General features: G+C 38.7%; 1 protein-coding gene across 1 annotated transcript in view; it reads left to right on the top strand.

The window, feature by feature from the left end:
* ARHGAP32 (Rho GTPase activating protein 32) overlaps positions 1-21,423 on the top strand; it is an 82,925-nt gene that overhangs the window by 54,790 nt on the left and 6,712 nt on the right. Inside the window, exons 8-14 of the mRNA XM_007463637.1 lie at positions 4,344-4,488; positions 4,940-5,022; positions 12,572-12,679; positions 13,295-13,440; positions 14,057-14,252; positions 15,818-15,963; positions 19,524-19,595. Coding sequence (XP_007463699.1) covers positions 4,344-4,488; positions 4,940-5,022; positions 12,572-12,679; positions 13,295-13,440; positions 14,057-14,252; positions 15,818-15,963; positions 19,524-19,595 — 896 coding nt within the window. The remainder of the gene's footprint in view (positions 1-4,343; positions 4,489-4,939; positions 5,023-12,571; positions 12,680-13,294; positions 13,441-14,056; positions 14,253-15,817; positions 15,964-19,523; positions 19,596-21,423) is intronic.

Raw genomic sequence — 21,423 nt, 5'->3', positions numbered from 1 at the left:
GCGGAGCACAGGCTCCGGACGCGCAGGCCCAGCGGCCATGGCTCACGGGCCCAGCCGCTCCGCGGCACGTGGGATCCTCCCAGACCGGGGCACGAACCCGCATCCCCTGCATCGGCAGGCGGACTCTCAACCACTGCGCCACCAGGGAAGCCCTGTTGGAAGATTTTTAATTATGCTTTCAATTTCATTATTTTTGATAGGTCTGTTTATATATTCTAAATCTTCCTGGTTCAGTCTTCGAAAATTGTACCTTTCCAAGAATTTGTCCATTTCTTTGTGGTTGTCCTTTTTATTGGCATGCAGTTGTTTGTAGTATTCTCTTATAATCCTTTGTATTTCTGCTGTGTCAGTTGTGATTTCTCCTTTTTCATTTCTAATTTTATTGTTTTGCCTCCTCTTCCTTTTTTTATTGATGAGTCAGGCTAAGGGTTTATCAATTTTGTTTATCTTCTTAAAGAACCAGCTTTTAGTTTTTTTTTTTTGTTTGTTTGTTTGTTTTTGCGGTACACGTGCCTCTCACTGTTGTGGCCTCTCCCACTGCGGAGCACAGGCTCCGGACGCACAGGCTCAGCAGCCATGGCTCACGGGCCCAGCCGCTCCGCGGCATGTGGAATCTTCCCGGACTGGGGCACGAACCCATGTCCCCTGCATCGGCAGGCGGACTCTCAACCACTGCGCCACCAGTGAAGCCCTCAGCTTTTAGTTTCATTGATCTTTGCTGTTGTTTTTTCATTTCTCTTTCATTTATTTCTGCTCTGATCTTGTTGATTTCTTTCCTTCTACTGACTTTGGGTTTTCTTGTTCTTGTTTCTCTAGTTGTTTTAAGTGCAGGGTTAGATTGTTTATTTGAGATTTTTCTTGTTTCTTGAGCTGAGATTGAGTATAAACTTCCCTCTTAGAACTGCTTTCGCTGTGTCCCATAGGTTTTGGGTTGGCATGTTTTTGTTGTCATTTGTTTCTATGTATTTTTTTATTTCTTCTGTGATTTCTTCAGTGATCTCTTGGTTATTTAGTAGCACAGTGTTTAGCCTCCATGTATTTGTGTGTTTTACAGTTTTTTTCCTGTATTGATTTCCGATCTCATAGCGCTGTGGTCAGAAAAGATGCTTGATATGATTTCAGTTTTCTTAAATTCTCCGAGGCTTCATTTGTGACCCAAGATGTGATCTATCCTGGAGAATGTTCTGTGTGCACTGGAGAAGAAAGTGTATTCTGCCACTTTTGGATGGAATGTTCTATAAATATCAGTTAAATCTCTCTGATCTAGTGTGTCATTTAAAGCTTGTGTTTCCTTATTTATTTTCTGTTTGGATGATCTGTCTATTGGTGTAAGTGGTGTGTTAAAGTCCCCTACTATTATTGTGTTACTATCGATTTCTCCTTTCGTGGTTGTTAGCATTTGCCTTATGTATTGAGGTGCTCCTATGTTGGGTGCATAAACATTTATAATTGTTATATCTTCTTCTTGGATTGATCCTTTGATCATTATGTATTGTCCTTCCTTATATCTTGTAACAGTCTTTATTTTAAAGTCTATTTTATCTGATAGAAATGTTGCTACTCCATCTTTCTTTTGATTTCCGTTTGCATGGAATATCTTTTTCCATCCCTTCATTTTCAGTCTGTATGTGTCCCTAGGTCTGAAGTGGGTCTCTTGTAGACAGCATATGTATGAGTTTTGTTTTTGTATCCATTCAGCCAGTCTGTGTCTTTGGGTTGGGGCCTTTAACCTATTTACATTCAAGGTTATTTTCATTATGTATGTTCCTGTTACCATTTTCTTAATTGTTTTGGGTTTGTTTTGTGGGTCTTTTTCTTCTCTTTTGTTTCCCACCTAGAGTAGTTTCTTTAGCATTTGTTGTAAAGCTGGTTTGGTGGTGTGAATTCTCTTAGCTTTTGCTTGTTTGAAAAGCTTTTGACTTCTCCATCGAATCTGAATGAGATCCTTGCTGGGTAGAGTAATCTTGGTTGTAGGTTTTTCTCTTTCATCACTTTAAGTATATCCTGCCACTCCCTTCTGGCTTGCAGGGTTTCTGCTGAAAAATCAGCTTATAACCTTATGGGGGTTCCTTCGTATGTTATTTTTTGTTTTTCCTTTGCTGCTTTTAATATTTTTTCTTTGAATTTCATTTTTGTTAGTTTGATTAAGATGTGTCTTGGTGTGTTTTTCCTAGGGTTTATCCTGTATGGGACTCTCCGTGCTTCCTGGACTTGGGTGACTATTTCCTTTCCCATGTTAGGGAAGTTTTCAACTGTAATCTCTTCAAATATTTTCTCAGACCCTTTGTTTTTCTCCTTTTCTTCTGGGACCCCTGTAATTCGAATGTTGGTGTGTTTAGTGTTGTCTCAGAGGTCTATTGAGATTGTCTTCAGTTCTTTTCATTCTTTTTTCTTTATTCTGCTCCTCGGCAGTAATTTCCACTGTTCTGTCTTCCAGCTCACTTATTCGTTCTTCTACCTCAGTTATTCTGTTATTGATTCCTTCTAGTGTATTTTTCATTTGTTATTGTGTTGTTCATCTCTGTTTGTTTGTTCTTTAGTTCTTCTAGATCTTTGTTAAACATTTCTTGTATTTTCTCCATCCGTGCCTCCATTCTATTTCCAAGATTCTGGATCATCTTTACTATCATTATTCTGAATTCTTTTTCAGGTAGATTGCCTATTTCCTCTTCATTTATTTGGTCTTGTAGGTTTTTACCTTGCTCCTTCATCTGTGATGTATTTTTTTGCGTTCTCATTTTTAAAAAAAAATTATTTTATGAGTGGGATTGTATTTCTCCCTTACTGGTTGTTTGGCCTGAGGCTTCCAACATGGGAGTTTGTAGGCTGTTGGGTACAGCTGCAGGTTGTAGGCTGTTGGGTAGAGCTGGGTCTTGGTCCTGAGGTGAGGAACTCCATGAAACCTCACTCCGATGAATATTCCCTGGGGTCTGAGGTCCTGTGTTAGTCCAGTGGTTCAGACTCAGAGCTGCCACCACAGGAGCTTTGGCCCAACCCCTGGCTCGTGAACCAAGATCCCACAAGCCACGTGGGGCGGCAAAAAAAAAAAAAAAAAAAAAAAAAAAAAAAGAATAACAAAGGAAAAAATAAAATTAGGAAACTAACAGATATGTTAGAAAGGATATAAAAATAAAAATATAGATGAATCAACATCCGGAAGATACCTCAGTACCACAATAGTGAAAAAAGAGGAGGAGGGAAAAGGAAAAAAATTTGTTTAAAAGGGAGAAAAGGCCTTGGCTGTGGAGGACAGGGCCTAAGGAAGGGCGAGGTTTGGGTGGTGGGCGGGGCCTATGTTTAGGACCCAGAGGGCTGGAAGAGGCCCTGGGGGCTGTGGGGGCGGGGCCGTTGGTGGGCGAGGCAGTTGCGCTCCTCTCCTCTCCTGCTCTTCCAGTCTGGGAGGCTCCCTCCCGCCTGCCTCCGCTGATCTCCCCGCCCTCGGGGGCGCCGATCCTGTCTGGCCTCTACTTCTCCTCCCCACTCAGTCCCCCTGCGTCCTACTCGTTCACTTGGGGGTTCCTCCTGTCTCCTTGGGGTCAGAGCCCCCCACCGGCAGCCGGCAGGTGCCCTAGTCGTGGGGAGATGCTAACTCTGCGTCTTCCCACACCGCCATCTTGACTCCGCCTCCTCAAATTGATTCTTTTACTGAAAAAGCTTTCAGGCTTTAGTTTCGGACGCAGCAAATCTCGTATTCAGATTGTCCACATACATTAATCCTCTAGGTTCATAAGTGGTCTCATGTCTGTAGATTAATATTAGTTAACCTCCTCAGAGTGAGCCTAATCTGCCTTAGTGTTCTGAGCACAATTTTTATTTCACTCGCTTTAATGCTGCAGATTTTGCTTTCTTTTAAAATTTGGTGTTGGCTGGGAATTGCTTTATATTGTTTCTGGCTTCCTTATCCCTCATCCATAAAGCATTCCTGAACTGTACTTCTGATACCTGAGGAATTTCTGCACATAGTCATACATGGACCAGCTGCCATTCAACTCTAGTTTTCAGAATTGCCAAAACATTGGGTATTTAAACCATTAGGAATTAGAAGTCCTGTTTTCAGATCTCTGTGGTAAGAGCTGCTCTTTCACACACATTTCAGAGATTTCTGTCCATTTTAATATTAAAGCTATTCCCTTAATTTCCATTTAGAAAAACACTTGTTTCATGATCAGACATTTGATTACTACTGAAGTCCAAATATAACTTCTATGAAATGTAGTCATTTGAAGAAACTATTAACTCACTGAGGTAGAGGTTAATACTTTGGACCTTTCCTTTCTGTTTTAAAGTCATATTTGCTTTTCTTTCAAAAAAATAGTTTTGTTGTCTCTCATCTATCTTTTTAGCCATGAATTTGACTCTGAACATGTTCCCGACCTGACAAAAGAACCCTATGTTCAAGACATCCATTCCGTGGGCTCCCTGTGTAAGCTGTATTTCCGAGAGCTCCCAAACCCTTTGCTCACCTACCAGCTGTATGAGAAGTTTTCTGTGAGTACAAGTCACTTTTAGGTCAAGTTCTGTTTGGAATTTTGCTGTGGTTTTGTTCAAAACGTGTGAAGATTGGTTTGGTCATATGAGATAGTTGTATGAGGAAGAGGGGTCCTTTAACGAAAATAAAAACACTGTACTGCTAGCTGGTCCACAGTCTTCACTGTTTTCACATTTTCGCTCTTTTTGGTTTCTGACTTTGAGCCACTAATCTTATAACCCTCGATATTGGTTATCATAAAGTTTTAAAAATATTATCTTTTAATAGGTTTCAGTGTCCATATAGTGTGGAAGCAAAGTTTACTTCCTTGAATACTGCATTGTTTTTCCTCATAGTTCAGCATCAAAGAGTAAGGTCAATTAATCTCAAAGTGAAACTGAATTGTAAATGAAGAACTTTCAATTTTACCAACAAAGCCTAATAGTTTATTTTGCATTATGGTTGTTCTAGGATGCTGTTTCAGCAGCAACAGATGAAGAAAGGCTGATAAAAATTCATGATGTCATCCAGCAGCTCCCCCCTCCACACTACAGGTAAACCACATGTAAAAATACCAGCCCAAAGTAGAAGTCAATTGTGTAAAAGTGGGTTCTGGGGTTTCTGTTTAAATTTACTTGGAGTTCTAACTATTTAAACTTCTTTTTTTCCATACATTTGTATTTATTTGTCTTTGTATTCTCAGGGTCTGGCACAGTGCTTGGCATCCAGTAGGCACTTAACAAATGTATGAGTGAATGAACAAATGGGTGGTTGACTGGGTCTGTTTGTTCGTTTGTTTTTTGAGACACTGAGGAATTGCTGAAGGTAGTGGGTGTATGAGCACAGGTGTGAATAATTTGTGAATTGCTTTGCTTAAATCCAAAATAAATCCAAAATATTGACACAGTGCTGGGTGCCTGTTTACTTGTTTACCCAGAAGATGACCCTTAAGGAATCTTCACTTTCTTAAATTCCTTTTTCTTTTTGCTGTTTTATATGGGTGATTTCCATTGCTTTGTCTTCTAGCTCGCTAATCCATCCTTCTGCTTCATCCAGTCTGCTCTTGAATCCCTCTAGTATATTTTTTAGTTAGATTATTTTATTTTTCAGCTCTGTAACTTCTGTTTGGAACTTTCTTGTATTTTTCTCTTTGTTGAAGATCTCTCTGTTCATCCATTCTTTTTTCAAGTTTAATGAACATCTTTATGACCATTACTTTGAACTCTTTATCTCTGTTTCATTAGCATCTTTTTCTGAGGTTTTGTCTTACTCTTTTATTTGGAATATAATCCTTTTTCCCTTTGTTTTGCCTGACCCTCTGTGTTTGTTTCTCCTCCAGTTTTGAAGGAGTGGCTGCTGAAAGATTGGTGGTGGTGGTGGGGGGGGAGTCTGTTGTCTCTGCAGTGCCCTGCGGGTGATAGCCTGACGACATCTGTCTGTCCGATTATTTCAGTGCTCTGGGGCTCAGAAACGCAAGGCATTCAGGGGGTTGCTCACACCTTCCAGATCTGGCAGAGGTGGGGTCAGAGCTCAGGGAGGAGGGAGCTCCATGTTTGTCATATCCCTCCCACTTGCGGGCCACCTGCCATGGGTGGGGGTAACTGGCACGACTGCATCTTTCCCCTCCGCTCCATCCCAGTGGGGCTTTCCCACCCCGCTTTTTTGTCCTTCCTGTAGAAGAGCTGCTCTGCCAGCCTTTAGGCCTTTTGTGGAGAGAGTCATCCTGTGGGTATCTAGTTATAGCTTTGGTGTGTCCGTGCAAGGAGGTAAGCTCAGGATCTTCCTGCACCACCATTTTGAACCCTCTCTTTTGTTGCTGCTTTTTAAAACCCAATTTAATTTGTATGTTAGCTTCGACTCTCAGAAATACTTTTGCTATGTCTGAGAAGACAGAATAAAATGGAGGATGACTGCCGTTTAGTGAGAGAAAGAAAATGGCATAAATTATGGATTGATTATAGTGTACAAAGAAGCAAAAAGATAAAATTCTAAAATTTCAGTTATTGACAAGAAATTAAATTCAGATTTTTTTAAATTCACAAATTAAGTAATTTAGTGCTGATCTTTTCAAAATGACATTGTTCATATATATATTTTTTAAATTGGCACTAAATTTGGCACTAAATCAACATGAAAATTTTCAGTCAACATTAAAAATCAACACCATTTTTAGTCAACTCTGTAGCTGTAAATGCCTGGCAGTCGGGTCAGGAGGTAACTCAGCATTGGCTTGTCCTGTTACTGTGGCCTGTCTTAGGAGGAATGTGAGAACTTTGAGGGGGTCTTAAGGACCCACTGAAGAGTGAAAAAAAACCTCAAAAGAAATTTTGTGAAGTAAGCTTAAGAAATTTAGGTGTTTAGCCCTGAAAAAGAAGGTTGAGAAGACAAATCTGATCAACACACAGTTATTAAAAAATATTTTTATTTTAATTTACCAGAAAAAGAAACCTAGCACAATAGGTTGAGAATATTGGCTTCGGTAGATAGACCCAAGTTTGAATTTTCCAGCTTCATCACTTACTAGCTGTGTGACCTCTCCAAGCATCAATCTCCATATATGTGAAAATACTAACAATACTAACAATGCCTTCTGAAGAGGATGCCTTTTAATGTAATGAGATCAAATGTGTGAATGAGTCTGGCCTTTAATATTTCTTTTAGTATAAAGCGTAGAAAGACAGATGATTAGATTTAAGCCAAGGCTTCTTTATAGTTTTACATGAGGTACTACGTGAATATCTTTTCTCTCTAAATTAAAATGGTCAATATAACTTATGTACATAGTTTTAAAAAGTCAAACGCTTATGCAAAGCTGACAGCAAAAAACCAGCAGTCCTGGGGCTTTCCTGATGATGCGGGTGTAAAAACCCCCCCTGCCAATGCAGGGGACACAGGTTCGAGCCCTGGTCCGGGAAGATCCCACATGCCACGGAGCAACTAAGCCCGTGCACCACAACTACTGAGCCTGCACTCTAGAGCCCGCAAGCTACAACTACTGAGCCCTCATGCCACAACTACTGAAGCCTGCACACGTAGAGCCCATGCTCCACAACAAGAGAAGCCACTGCAATGAGGAGCCCGCGCACTGCGACAAAGAGTAGCTCCTGCTCGCCGCAACTAGAGAAGGCCCACGCACAGCAACGAAAACCCAATGCAGCCAAAAATAAATTAAATAAATAAATAAATAAATAAATAAGAGGCAGTCTCCTCTCCCCATTCTAATTTCTCTTACCCAGAAGTTATTATTCTCAACTCTTACTTCTAGAGTTTACTCCCCTGTTTCTAAATAGCATGCTTATGTTTTTATTTCCTGATTTTTCATTTTTAGGTATAATTATTTGCCTTCATTTTGTGGTAAATGAGGGTGTAGCTGTAACTCCCCATCCCCAATAGCACACAAACACACGGCCCCCTTCTTTCCTCTTCCTAGTCTGGTTGTATCAGCATTTGGTGTGCAGCCAGAGTTTATTTTCTACGTTGTTGTAACTACTTAACTGTTATTCACAGCTGCATCTAATAGTATACTAGGATTTTATTTCCCTTTTGGGATAACTGTGTGTTTTCTTGGAGTGATGGCCTGTTTTTGGTTTGCTGAGTATCTGTTTATTGCTAGTCTGTCCCCTGTCTCTCTCACAGAACTGTGGATGTTCTCTTAGTTGTATTTAAACATATCAAGCAACCTTTTAAAAGAAGTTTTTCCCCATGAAAACACCCCTCCTGGTGCCTTGCGTCCCACTGCTCTGTCCGGGTTGATTGGTCTCTGGATCTCCACGCAGCTCCAGCCCTTCACCTTCCTCCTGGAAATTCCCTCCATCACTTTCCTCATGAGTTAGATCCCTTCTCTTCTCGATCTCTGGCTGTCACCTTCCATGTTTTACTCCCTGCTTTCCTAGTGTACATCTTCAGTAGCTCTGTGAGAAAAGGTGTATGGGAGGTAAATGTTTTGAGACTTTGATATGAAAATGCTTTTATTCTCCTCGATATTTGACTGATAGTTGGCTATAGAATTTTAGTCTGTAAATAATATTTTCCCATAATTTTGATGGTATTGCACTATTGGCATCTAAGCAAAAATGCTGCAGCAAAGTCTGATACGAGAGTGCTACTTTTTTATATGATCTATTTTGTATTGTGTATATCCTTTCTGGATGTCTTTAAATTTAGAACATACCTAGTGCTCCATTTCCTTAGTGACTCATCTTGGAGTGGGTTCTTTTACATTCTTTGCTCTGGGCACTCACTGGGCTTTTTTGGAAACTTCTGAGAAATTTTCTTATATTATTTCCTTGATGGTTCTCATTGCAATGTAAACCTCATCCCTTTTCTTTATTCTCTTTCTGGAATTGTTTTAACTCTTGAACTAACTCTTTTAGTTTCTCACCTTCTCTTTGTCAGTTTCCACATATGGGTTTCCTCCAGTCCATCTCATGATTAAAAAAAAAATTACTTCTGAGAACTAACTGCCTGCCTTCCCTTCCTCCCTCTCTTTCTTGTTTCTCTTTTATAGCATCCTATTCTCTTCTTATTTCATGGATATATCTCTTCTCTCTGTGAGAATATTATTGATAATTACAGGTTTTGTTTTGTTTTAAATTGTCCTCTGCTCATCACGGTACTTGTTTCTTCCTCATTTGGCGGCTCATCTTTATCAAGACTTGGCAGAGCATTCCACTGAGGTTTCATAGAAATCTTTCTAAAATTTTGTTTTATAAGTGTTGATGGCATTTAACTTAACTATGAATTAAAATAACCTTGCATAAACAGTCATAGAAATACTTAACATTGGCTTTAGGTAAGCTTATAGTTCAAATGATATTAGTCAAAGTATTCAGTATGTTAGCCAAAGAAACTTATTGTGTCTTGGACATTAATCATCAGTACGTTTTACAGAGGGAATTGAGAGTGTTATTGGTTAATCTTGTGGGTGAATTAAGAGAACATCATTAAGAAGAGTAGGAAGAAACCCTATCATATATCGTACAGAGAGAGAGTATATATGTGTGTATTTTATAGAGAGAAAGAGTATGTATGTATATATTATATGTATATATACATATGTATATTATATACATATATATGTATATATTTCTCATATAGTGAAGTACAATTTGTTTTATTTACATTCCTTATGTATTTATTCCCTGCAGTGTAGTACATTTATATCACCTATTATATATAATTTCTATATATTATAGAAATTATAGTGTAGGGCTTCTGGAGCCAATGGCCTGTGTTAGCTGTCTGACCTTGTGACCTTGGGCAAGTTCCTTTGCCTCTCTGGGCTCAGTTTCCTTGTTTGTAAGAGAGAGATAATAGTACTTTTCTCATAGGATTGTTACAAATATTAAAAGGAAAGCACTCAGAACAAGGCCTGTTAAATAATTACTATTTATATGAGTTAATAACCATTATTATTATCATTGTTATTGTCTACTGTGTATCTTTATGTTTTTACTTTGTTGTGTATTTTATCTCTACAAACACACGTACACAGAAACATAAAAATGTGTGTGAATGTATATATAAAAATATGCTCACACACATACATATATATTTCCTACTATATTGATACATATAACTTTTTTACTATATTATGCTTATCTACTCTACTGTTATTTATATTTCTTCTACCAAAGTATATATTCTTCTTTATTATATAGATATTTCTTAATAATATATAGGTATTTCCCCAGGAAATTACATGTATAGCTCCCTTGCTGTCTATTTAATCTTCCCTCTTGAACATTATGTACCTTTCCTGCTATATATTATATATTGTACAAATATCCTTCTATATGTTTTTTATATTTACTGTATTGAAAATATTCTATTTTCAATAGAATATTTTCTAGATTCTATTCTAGATATAACCCCTCTAAAGTTTAAGCTCCCTGAGGTCACGAATCCTGTCTTATCACTGTATTCTCAGAATAGAAACCTTGCACATAGTAAATGTGCAGTTATATATTGCATATGCAATATGCATATATATATTGCATATTCAATATGCAATATATGCATATATTGCATATGCATTTTTACAGATTTTATAGATTGCTGATATATGTCTATGTATATGGAATACATATATCCTAATATTATCCTCTTTTCTCCTGATGTGCATTAGATTACCTACCGTGTATGCCCACCTGTTTCATACATATTACTCACTGTATACATATTTCCTCCTTGGCATCTATCTCCTATGTAACGTGTTTTTATATTCTGGTTTCTTCTATGTAATCTGTGTGTCTTGTACTTCATATATCTCTTATGATTCAGACTTTCTAAGATTTTAACATTCACATTTTCTAATTCCTTAATTGTTCTTGAAAAACATGATTCTTAATAGTGTTCTTTCATGTGAATGAGCCATATGTTATATAAACCTTTCTCCTAATTTGCCTATTTAATCTGTTTGTATGGTGGGGGTTTTTCTCCAATTTTGAACACTGCTATGAGGACCAATCCATTTACCTGAATCTTTGGGGGAATCAAGGTTATTTTTTTTGGATAAAAATCTGGGAATTCTTGGAAATCAAAAGATCTTAAAAGTTTCTTCCCAGCATAAAGCAGTTTTCAGCTTGTATTCCATAAAGGTATATGCAGTTTATACTCTGCTAAATATGAAATGCTCATTTCATGGCACTCTGACTAAAATTTCCCCTTAGGTTTTAAAAAATCTTTACAATTAGATGTAAAGATTTACAGTTAGATGTAAATCTTTACAATTAGGTGTGTGAATAAAATGGTGTCTTTTGTTTTAACTTGCATTTCTTTTAAAATACATTTCTGAAGTGCTTTAATCTTTACATTCCTTCTTCTACTCCGCTGACTCCAAGCAATAAAATTTTACATTGTGTTCTAAATACATTTCTCAAGCTTCCTGTCTCTACATTGTCTCCAGGCCAGCCTCACTTCTGTCTGTGTGTCTTTCCTTATTTAACTTGTACAGAAGAGGGACCAAAAATTACCCCTTTTTTTTGGCCAGCTAGAGTAGATACTCAGTGCTGTTGACGAGCACAGACTTTGGAGCCAAGCTGACCTGGATTTGATTCCAGCACCGCTTGTCTCTGTAACCTGGGCCAACATTGGCTCTCTCACCCATAAAATGGGGGATGGTAACACTGTGCTTGTGGGGTCTGTTGTGAGAATCTGGTGAGATTCCCTGTAGAGGTTTCTTGAACAGTGCCTTGAGCTGTTATCTTCCTTTTCTCAAATTCATGTCAGGCTCATCTGAATCTTGAAGCCTTATATGTTGACCACAATTTAATTTCTGTTTCAAATAATAGTCTTAACCTTCTGTCTCCTGTTCGTTGTCTTTAATAGTTTTTAAGCTGATAGGTAATATACCTCTGTGTTTATCTGACTTGACTTACATTTAAGCTGATCATGGTTTATTTCCCAAAATACTCTACCCTACTGTTTAATCTCTCTCTCTATAAAAAATTATTTAAATAAATCACACTTAGAATGTATAAGATAAACCAGGATACTAGGATTTGAAGTAGGCTTTCTGTTCCAAGAGCATGTCATTTGTTCAAATATTTTCCCTCTTGGTACCTACTGGGATTTTTCTTTTAACTCTTTTTAGACTTGTGAAATGTTTTCTTTTACAGAGGAAAAGTTTAAATTCCTTCCTGTTAGTGTGTCTGCTGCAAGTAGAATAGCATAACTTCTTGATAGTATTTGTCTAGAAACTACATTTTGTGGAGGACTCACTTCACTGGTGTCCCTGAAACTAAATTTCTAACAGGCAGGAGCAAATATTCCTAAAGATTTCTTTAAAACTAAGGCTGTTTCGTTTTCTGAGCCAGTTCTCTCAGAAACTTTCATTTCTTACTGTATCTGCCTTAGACTTTTTTTCTTAGTATTCTGTAGATGTAATTATCATATATAAAATGTAGAATCCATAATATTCTGACAGCTCTGTAGTAGTAATAATATTCAAACCTAATAGGCAGCAAAAAAATTTGCTGGGGTTTGTATGGTTTCTTTTTCCATTTTGCCATTGAAAACTTACAAGTTAATTAGTGGATCTTTTATGCTGTATACTGATACATGGTGTTTCTTTTTGTTAATATGTTGTGTTTCATTTTCCAGAACGCTGGAGTTCCTAATGAGACACTTGTCTCTTCTAGCTGACTATTGTTCCATCACAAATATGCATGCAAAAAACCTAGCAATTGTTTGGGCTCCAAACCTGCTAAGGTAAGTTGCATTTGACTTATGACCTGAAGTAGAAGCAGAGTGACTTTAAATAAAAGTAATTCATCAGTGTTCCTTAAGGATAATTTTTTTAATTAATTAATTTTATTTATTTTTGGCTGCGTTGGGTCTTTGTTGCTGCGCGTGGGCTTTCTCTAGTTGCGGCCAGCGGGGGGCTACTCTTGGTTGCGGTGCGCAGGCTTCTAATTGCGGTGGCTTCTCTTGTTGTGGAGCACGGGCTCTAGGCGTGTGGGCTCAGTAGTTGTGGCTCGAGGGCTCTAGAGTGCAGGCTCAGTAGTTGTGGCACGTGGGCTTTGTTGCTCCGCGGCATGTGGAATCTTCCTGGACCAGGGCTTGAACCCATGTCCCCTACATTGCCAGGCGGATTCTTAACCACTGTGCCACCAAGGAAGTCCAAGGATAATTTTTAAAAGTAAAACTAATATGTTGTTTTTATGAGCATCTTCCTAAAACAGGCAATCAGAGTTTAGCCAAGGCACTGTAAAAGTATGCTTTCTTCCTCTGGTTTGTCTGTGATTTACACATAAAGCAAAAAATAATGCTCTTTAAGACTGCTATTTTGGGGACCCTGTGATGGTAATGTTGTTTACCCCACAGATCAAAACAGATAGAATCTGCCTGCTTCAGTGGGACAGCAGCTTTCATGGAAGTGAGAATTCAGTCTGTGGTTGTTGAGTTCATCCTCAATCATGTTGACGTCCTTTTCAGTGGGAAGATCAGCGCGGTCATTCAGGAAGGGGCAGGTATGGCTCTAACAGATGTTGTTCACTACCAGGAACATGTATTAAAACCTCTACCAGATTGGGAAACTGCATTTCTTATCTCAATTTAATAAATCTGTCTTAGTAGAAAGCAGCTAATTTATATCTGTTCCCCAAAATGCACAATATAACAGTTATTTTGTATGTTTTTAGTGATTACTAAGTATTAGACCTATCATGATCTGAGTTCAGGGCCCATAAAAAATGTATCATGTCACCTATTATTGATGTATATAAAGGTGTAATGTAGAGCAGCAGAAGTAAAATTCCTTCCAAAACTAAAAATACATGAATGATACTAGGCCTTGCCTAGAATTTTTTAAGAAAAGAAAATAGTGAAATTACTTAAGGAATTTTATATTTATATCTATCACTCTTAATAACCTGGTATGTAATCTTCTATTCCTCACTTAGTATAAGGCTCTATTACTTTTACCATTTAAAAAACTTAATGAAGAAAATATAAAACAACACAGAAAGGGAGGTAGATGGATGGACAGATAAGCAGATTGTTATATACACCCACAGATATTTATATCTTTTTCCCCCCCGTGTCATGAAGTTTGACTCTCTTCATTGCTTTTTTTTCTTTCCAAAGCTTCTCTATCAAGACCCAAGTCCCTGCTGGTTTCATCTCCGTCCACCAAACTGCTGACACTGGAGGAGGCCCAGGCACGAACACAGGCTCAGGTCAATTCTCCAGTTGTGACTGAAAACAAATATATCGAAGTAGGAGAAGGACCTGCTGCACTTCAGGGAAAATTTCACACCATAATTGAGTTCCCACCTGAAAGGTAAAATTCATTTAGTCCTCCTCAAAAATGTGCATTTCATGGCTATTTGTTATTTCCTTTTCTTTTACTTTTGCATTTTAGTATTACTATATTGATTCTGTGCCAGTCCCAGAAAAACCTGTTCCTTCGACTCTGGATGTTACTTCATAGGGACTGATGTGAATGATTCTCGAAAAGCATTACAACATCATGTCATTGTTGGAAAGGAGAGGAAAGTCTGCTGTACAGGGAATATTGTTAGGAAAATGATACATTTCCTCTATGTAGGGTGTCATTTTCTCTCTGAAATATGTTGTTGAGAAATTTGTTTAGAAATAAACGTTGCGACAGCTTATTCAAAAAACAGTGAATGGATGATGGCGTGACATGGGTTCCCACTGAGTTCACAGTAGACCAGTGCTCCTCACAGCACATCTCCCGACCAGCGGATCATTCTTGGCCAGCCCCAACCCTAGACCCACTGCACCAGAACTCTGGGCTGGGGTCCCGCAGTCAGTCTTTTATCAGACCTTCCAGGTGGTTCTGATGTGTGACAAAGTTTGAGAACCGCTGCTGTTCACTCTCTCAGTGTCCTTTCCAGCTCCTATTCTCTGTTTCTCTACAGAAATGGTAATAACACGGTTTTTATATCTTCTTTACTAAGTTCCTGTGGGCAGACTAATGTATGTGAGTTAATTTTGACCTCGGGTTACTGCTTTGGCTATTACATAGGAATGTGAGAACTTCAACTCCGTGGATTTGGATACTACTAATGAAAGTTGAGAATTTCTTTCTGCATGTTAGTATACTTCTCTAAATTCCTTTCATTTCCCTTGATTAAAATGTCCTGACGATAGTAAGTTAGAACATCTTTGTCATTCTAAGTTTACCTTCAGTTTCTTGAATTTACATGATACCTCTATAATTTTCTCAAAAACCTCTTTATAGAATAGTAATCAAGATGTTGGGATACAGGAAGACCTGGGTACCAACTCTGACTGCATTATTTACTAGTTTTACAACATTAAGGAAGTCACTTCAACTTCTTAGTGTCATAATTTCCTCAGTTGTAAAATGAGAATAATAATACCTACCTCATATGGTTTTATATAACTTAAATGAGATACTACATATACAGTTAGCATAGTGCCTGGCATTCAATATATGTTAGTTATTTTTCTTAATACTTTTCTTCTTTTTTGGCTTAATTCTCTTTCCTCACGCCTAAAATCATTTTCTTCAACTCTGTTTTATTTTTGGAGTTTTAATATTTTCTGTTCCCAAATATGTCTTATTCTCACTTATTTCATGGATTGTGAGGTTAGATCCAAATATGAAAATCTGTATAAAAGTTATCTTTGTGAAACTAGTTACTACTATTAAAATTCATAGATTTAATGTTCATTTCCTGCTTTATTTAGCTGCACAGCTCAGCCGCACTGAGTGGAGTGAGCTCTGTGGAAGGTGGAGGTTTACTGTGTCAGCTGGGCCTCTCCAGGCTGCTTGGTTCTTTCCATCATTTATTCATTGTCCATAAGTAAAGGTAGCCCCTTGGGTATCTTTATACAGATTATTTTCTCTCATAGGAGGAGGCCTCAGAATAAAATGAAAAAGTCTCCTGTGGGCAGCTGGCGTTCCTTTTTCAACCTGGGGAAATCATCATCTGTTTCTAAACGAAAGTTGCAGCGTAATGAGAGTGAGCCTTCAGAGATGAAAGCCATGGCTCTGAAAGGTCAGTGCGTCACACCTTCCCTTCTCTCCGCGCTGCGGGAGCAGTTTGCCTGCAGGGCCACGCTTCCCAGCCTGTCACGCGGCTCTTCTCTAACTCAGACACAAACTCACCACATTGTTATAACAACGGGCTTCAACAGGATACGTCCTAGTTGTGTTGTTACACGTGAATTGTCTTCTTTTACCAGTGCTTTATCCCCAAATACATATTATATATAAGTGTGTAAAGTTCCCAATTCCTTTGGAAACTATATAGATAATATATAGTGTAAATGTGTTTAAAAATTCACAATATATTTGTAATGTAGTTTGTGTATTGTTGGTAATAAGAAATAACTGCTGTGGTATTTAAACTTACTAGTCTACATATTTATAGATTTAAAAAATGACGAAATCATATTTCAACATGCCGCTAAGAATTTATAAGTCTTATAACCAAAGAAGGTATCTTTTTACCAGATGATTCATTGATGAGAGTATCTTATTGGATAGATAAATCTATTACTGTGTTGTTGAAAGTACTGCCCTTTTAAAAATCATTTAAATCTACTGTTATTAACAGGTTCTGAATCTAGGAAGGAAAGTAGTGCTTACTTCTTGGGTAATGTTAGAAATACAACATTCAGTTCATTTAATCCATCATTCATTCAGTTTGCAGTCATGTACTAAGCATGTGCTAGATATTTTGATAGCAGCTTCTGCAGGTAGAAAGAAAATTAAGACACCACCCCTGCCTTCCATGTCTTATGTGGGACATCATATGTGTAAGAAAATAAATTTCATGCAGAATCATAGCTATTGAAATAGAGGCTTATGTGAGGTATTTATGGCAAGAATTGTCAGTTCATGTGGGGAGAGGAAAGAGAACCTTGATTTGGGTTCTGAGGGATAAGTAGGGATTCACCTGATCAACAAGGGACTGAGAAAGGTATTTCAGGAAGTGGGAGCAGAGTGTGTGCTGGTGTGTGGAACAGGGAGCCATGAAGAACGTGGCTGGTGGGATGGTACACAAAGAGGGTTCCAGTTCTTAGGGGCCCGGGAAGCTTGCTGGAGTTTTGGTTTTGTCCTGCATTCCTTGGGGTGGGGAGGGTAACAAAGCCATTGAATGGCTTTGTTACCGAGTCCAAGCTCGCTCTGCTTGCTGCACGACAGCGGGCCAGTAAATCAGAGACGAGGTATTGAGGCAAGGAATACGGCCGGCAGACTGAGAAGATGGCAGACTAAAGTCTCAAAATAACCATCTTATCGGGGGTTTGGATGCCAGCTTCTTTTATGTATAGCACAGAGAGGGGGAGGAGATGAGGAAGTAAAGTAAAAAGGCCATAAATTTTGCATATATCACCTGGAACGGCCAGCCTCGGGGAGGGGACGTGTTAATTTCTTCTTTCTTACAGCCACCCCCAGGTGGACAGGGTCTGGATGTTTCCCTGAACAAAGGCACTTTGGTTTAACCTTCAGGCAGAGGAGCAGGGTTCCCCAAGGCAGGCCATTACGTATAGACAGTATCCCTTTAGTGAACCAAAGCAGCGGAGAGCAAAGGTTAAAGTGAAAGAAACAGACCCAACATGTAGTCCTGGTTTGTCTCTTCCCTGTTACACCTTCAATATATAACATGATCGGGTTTGGGTTTAAGAAAGATGACTTTGGCAACAGCATAGGGAATATGTGGGAAGAGGACAAGACCTGGAGGCTGGACGGTAAATCAGGAGGCACTTACAATTGTGCAGGCAAGAAACGATGAGTGTCTGGAATAAGCAGTGGCCATGGGAGTGGGAAATAGATCGGAGAAGTGTTCAGGAAGCTGAATCTACAGGGTGGGTGACCAAATGGTGGTGAAAAATGAGAAAGATAATTGTCAGGTTTTGATTAAATGGTAAGGGAGTTGGTGGTGCCATTATGCCTGTAGGGAACAGTAGGTTGGGGAAGAAAAATAATGTGTTAATTTGGGACATAGTGAGTTGGACCTGCCCAAGAGGTGATTAATAGTATGGATCTGGCATTCAGTAAAGGGGTTTAATCTAACTAGAAATGCAGACTTGAAAGTCATCAGCACACCAAGGGTGAAAACCCTAGGGATGTGTTCTGTGGCCAAAGGAGAGCCCGTCGAGTGAGGGAAGCGAGCTGGGGCCTGAGTCCTGGAGAAAAGCAGTGTTTAGAGGGTGGAGAAGGCAGAGCTGTCGTGAGAGGAGAGTGAGAGCAAACGGTGCCTAGACAGGGGACAAGAGCCGGGCGCCAGCAGCGCAAGTCACGGAGGAAGGGCTTACAGGGAAGTGTCGGCAGCCTTGAGCACTGCCAAGAGGTTGAAAGAGGATGAGGATGTTTAACAAATAAGATTCAACATGTGTAATTAATTAAATGACCTGTGTTAGTTTCCTAGGGCTGCCATAACAAATTGCCACATATTGAGTGGATAAAAACAACAGGAATTTGTTTCCTCACAGTTCTGGAGGCTAAAAACTGAAATCAAGGTGTCAGCAGGGCCATGTTCCCTCTGAAGGATCCAAAGAATCCTTCCTGGCCTCTTCCAGCTTCTGGGGACACCTGGTATTCCTTGGCTTGCGGTGTTTCCACTCCAGTCCTGCCATCATCTTCACGTGGCTTTTGCTCTGTCTCTCTGCATCTTTTCTTCTTAAAAGGATACCAGTCATTGGATTTAGGGCTCACCCTAAATCCAGCTTTGTTGCTGAAATATCGGCTTCCCTGTGCACTGATGCCGAACAGAAATATGGAGACAGAGATTTTGTAGGAAGAGAGAGATGGCTTTATTTTTCTGCCAGGCAGAAGGGAAGACACAGCAGGCTAGTGCCTCAAGAGCTGTGCTCCCCCTGTCCTGGGGAATTACAGGGGTTCTTATAGGTGGAACTCCCAAGGATAAGTGATAGGATCAAAGTGGTGAAGGTCTTGCATTCTTCTTCTTCCAGTATTTTAAACCAGTCACTGCTGGCGTCAGGCAGCCTGTTAATTGGGTCCGTTCATCCCTGGGTTATCAGCCTGTGACCTTCTTTCTGAAATGTAAACAGCTACAAGGGGTGATTTGCTACAAGAGAATGCAGCAGAGAGTAAATGCCAGGTGCAGGGTACAATTCATATGGAATCAGAGAGTAAATTAGCTTTGTGAAGGACATGTCTAGCTGCAAGTGTTTGTTAGTAGTAAAGGCTGAAGAATAACCAGGATGGCTTAACTCTTTCAGGGCAGTTTATGCTGTTTCCCCAGCCTGTTCACTGTTGCTTAGTTTTCTTGTTTATCAGAAAAGTCTAATTTCTGTTTTCGCTGCAACAGTATGAGATCATCTCAAGACATACTGATCTTTAGGAAGTATAAAAGCAAGTTTTAAAACTCATCTCTATTCTCAAGTTCATAATCCTTTAGAAAAGATTTTTCACATAGGAAACCACTTGAGAACAGTACAACACATTATAAAATACAATGCAGAATTGAATATGGTTGCAAAAATATAATTACTCTTGGAAGTTAAATATATGCACAGAAAAGCACTGTTCCCTTTCGGTACATATGTAACGGTGAATAAAGCCTGACACTGTTTGGTTTCGACTCTTCAGGTGGCAGGGCAGAAGGGACCTTGCGCTCAGCTAAAAGTGAGGAGTCTCTCTCTTCTCTCCACGCAGCCGATGGTAAGACTAAAGCATCAGTTGTTTTATTCTAGAATATATTTCATAAAAGGACACACAAGTGTATTTTATAAATACATGCTTAATAAATAGGCTATAGACTATGATTTCCTAAAAATACTAGTATCTGTTGATATTTAGCATTGTCCATTGATGTTTTAATATGGTAACAGTCTTTAATTTCTTCACTTTTGACATGATTGCTATTCAATTTACATAAAAATAGGTGAAGTGTTTTAAGTTAACCATTTATATTATTAAGGCCCAGTGGAAAATGGTGTTAATAGTATTTCTTTAAATTTCACAGTGAGAGCACAATGTTTGTTACAAAGTGTAAAATTAAGCAGTTTTGATGTTTAGACCAGTAGTCTTTTGTCTTGCAAATTTAACCTGAGGTTAAATCTCATACATCACTTTGGTTAGAGGCAGCCCTCATTATCTGAGGATGATTAATACCAGGAGGAGGCAACTTAAAGTGAATCTGCTTAAAATGGGGACCAAAATTTTATGGTAAATAGTACAAAAAGATTTGATTGTAACTCGAAGAACAAAAGTTAAAACTTTTGAAAATAACGTTTTAGCTTCCGTTGAGGATAAGTCGGGTTATAGTTGCAACTCTGTACTAACTTTTAGAATGAACAAAGATTACCTCCATGTTGACTTGGAGGGAGGTAGAACTTTTTTGACAAAACCATGTAGTTTAGCAAATAGGACATCCTCCACGACGTGTTTGGCTTGTGCAGCAGTATGGTAAAAAAGGCACTTGTTGCAAAAATAATCAAGAGCTGCATTGATTTCCCACGGACTTTTCTTAATCCATTGGTATTGAAATTGTGCTCTTTTGAAGTTTCCTGGGGTGTCTTCCTTCTGGTCAACTTTCTCATCCTCATTTATAACTTCTAACTGCCAGGTCCTCATTGACCAATGGCTCTGCTTGCGATTCAACAAATCCTCGCATTTCACTTCAGTTGGGTGTCTGACATCTTACTGGTTTTCCAAGATTTTCCATTTCACTGAAGTCAAGAGAATGGTTCACAAAAACAGTGCAGTGGGCTGGGTTGGTGCTTGTATTAAGCAGCAAATAATATTTGAGTAGGGATTAATTTTATAAGTGGTCAACACATTAGTGGATGTGTTTGTGTTAAGACAGTGCCTCTTTATAGTACATATTCACTATGGCAGTTCTAATCATTGTAACAGAATAATGAGATAGAGGACTTCTTTTACCAGTTAGACGTTTAGCAGTATCATAAAATCAGGTAATACTCTACCCCTCTTAAGGCCTCTCCTTGAGAAACTTAAAGCCTGTTCTTGTTAAAGAAAAAAAAAAAAATGATTTTTAAGTATTTGAAAGGAATCCTTTACTAAATATATATGTAAACACTTTTTTTTTTGAGAAGTTCAATTTTGTAGTAATTTGGGTATGAGGATTTTTTCCTCAGAAAAACAAACAGAAAACCCTTTTTGCTATTGTATATCCAAAGTACCATTTAAAGTGGTTAGTTCTACCTCACAAGTCACGTGTGAGGTCAGTGATAAAATCAGACAAAAAGAAATGAAAAACTTGGGCAAAGTCACAAGAGTCACAGTGTTGGGCTAGTAATAGAATCTAAGAGTTTTGAGTCCTTTTTCCTATTGAAACCATCAAATGCATTCTTCCTCTGATTGTATCAGATGTGTTTGTTACTAAGCATTTGCTTTGGGAGTTCCATCTGTGTGCCCCAAGAGACAATTATGTTTTCTTACTCTATATGGTATGTTTCTGCTGTACTGAGTAGATGATTTCTCACGGCACCGTGTATCCTGTGACATTCATATTCTAATATTGTAT

This window comes from Lipotes vexillifer, unplaced genomic scaffold, assembly GCF_000442215.2.
Source record: "Lipotes vexillifer unplaced genomic scaffold, Lipotes_vexillifer_v1.1 scaffold442, whole genome shotgun sequence".
Taxonomy (NCBI): Eukaryota; Metazoa; Chordata; class Mammalia; order Artiodactyla; family Lipotidae; genus Lipotes; species Lipotes vexillifer.
This window is presented reverse-complemented; position numbering and strand designations above follow the sequence as displayed.